Source organism: Brassica oleracea, unplaced genomic scaffold, assembly GCF_000695525.1.
Source record: "Brassica oleracea var. oleracea cultivar TO1000 unplaced genomic scaffold, BOL UnpScaffold00843, whole genome shotgun sequence".
Classification (NCBI taxonomy): Eukaryota; Viridiplantae; Streptophyta; class Magnoliopsida; order Brassicales; family Brassicaceae; genus Brassica; species Brassica oleracea.
This window is the reverse complement of record NW_013617475.1, coordinates 47150-47906: the sequence shown is the minus strand read 5'-3', so window position 1 is coordinate 47906 and position 757 is coordinate 47150. Positions and strand designations below refer to the sequence as shown.

The following is a 757-nucleotide window of genomic DNA, read 5'->3' as shown; positions in this document are numbered from 1 at the left end:
ACCAGGACCAGGTGAAGTGTGATGTGGTTCCTATGCAAGCCGGACATCTGCTGTTAGGGAGGCCTTGGCAGTTTGACAAGGATACCATTCACCATGGAAGGACTAACACCTACAGTTTCACCCACAACAACAAGAAGCACAGCCTGGCTCCTCTCAGCCCCCAAGAGGTCTACGAAATGCAGAGAGCCATGGACCAGTCTGGGCTGTTTAGTAAAACTAACCTATTAATCTCTTCTAGTAAAGTGATTAAGTCATTACAGCAAGATACACAGGTGCTACTGATTGGTCTTCAAGGAAGGTTGTTTTGCAGGTTTTGAGGCACCAGATTGCCCAGCTCAGATGCATGTGCTAATGGACAAGTACAAGGACGTGTTTCCTGAGGAGATACCAGCCGGCTTACCACCCCTCCGAGGCATTGAGCATCAGATAGACTTTGTACCCGGTGCCCCACTTCCAAACCGAGCCGCGTACCGAGTCAATCCGGAGGAGGCTAAGGAGCTGGAGAGACAGGTCCAAGACCTCATGGACAAGGGGTACATTCGAGAGAGTCTCAGTCCATGTGCAGTTCCCGTCCTCTTGGTGCCTAAGAAGGATGGTACATGGCGTATGTGTGTTGACTGCCGAGCCATCAACAACATCACCATAAAATATCGGTACCCCATTCCTAGACTTGATGATATGTTAGATGAGCTGAGTGGTTCCACAGTGTTCTCCAAGATTGATCTTAGGAGTGGCTACCACCAAGTACAGATGAAGG

General features: G+C 49.5%; 1 protein-coding gene across 1 annotated transcript in view; it reads left to right on the top strand.

Annotated features, from left to right (window-relative positions):
• The window catches only part of LOC106320186, a gene marked incomplete in the record, with an annotated part of 1825 nt that extends 1458 nt beyond the window's left edge, over nucleotides 1-367 (top strand). The window contains 1 exon segment of the mRNA XM_013758552.1: nucleotides 1-367. Within this exon segment, the coding sequence (XP_013614006.1) occupies nucleotides 1-317 (317 nt within the window).
• Between the last annotated feature and the right edge of the window lie 390 nt (nucleotides 368-757).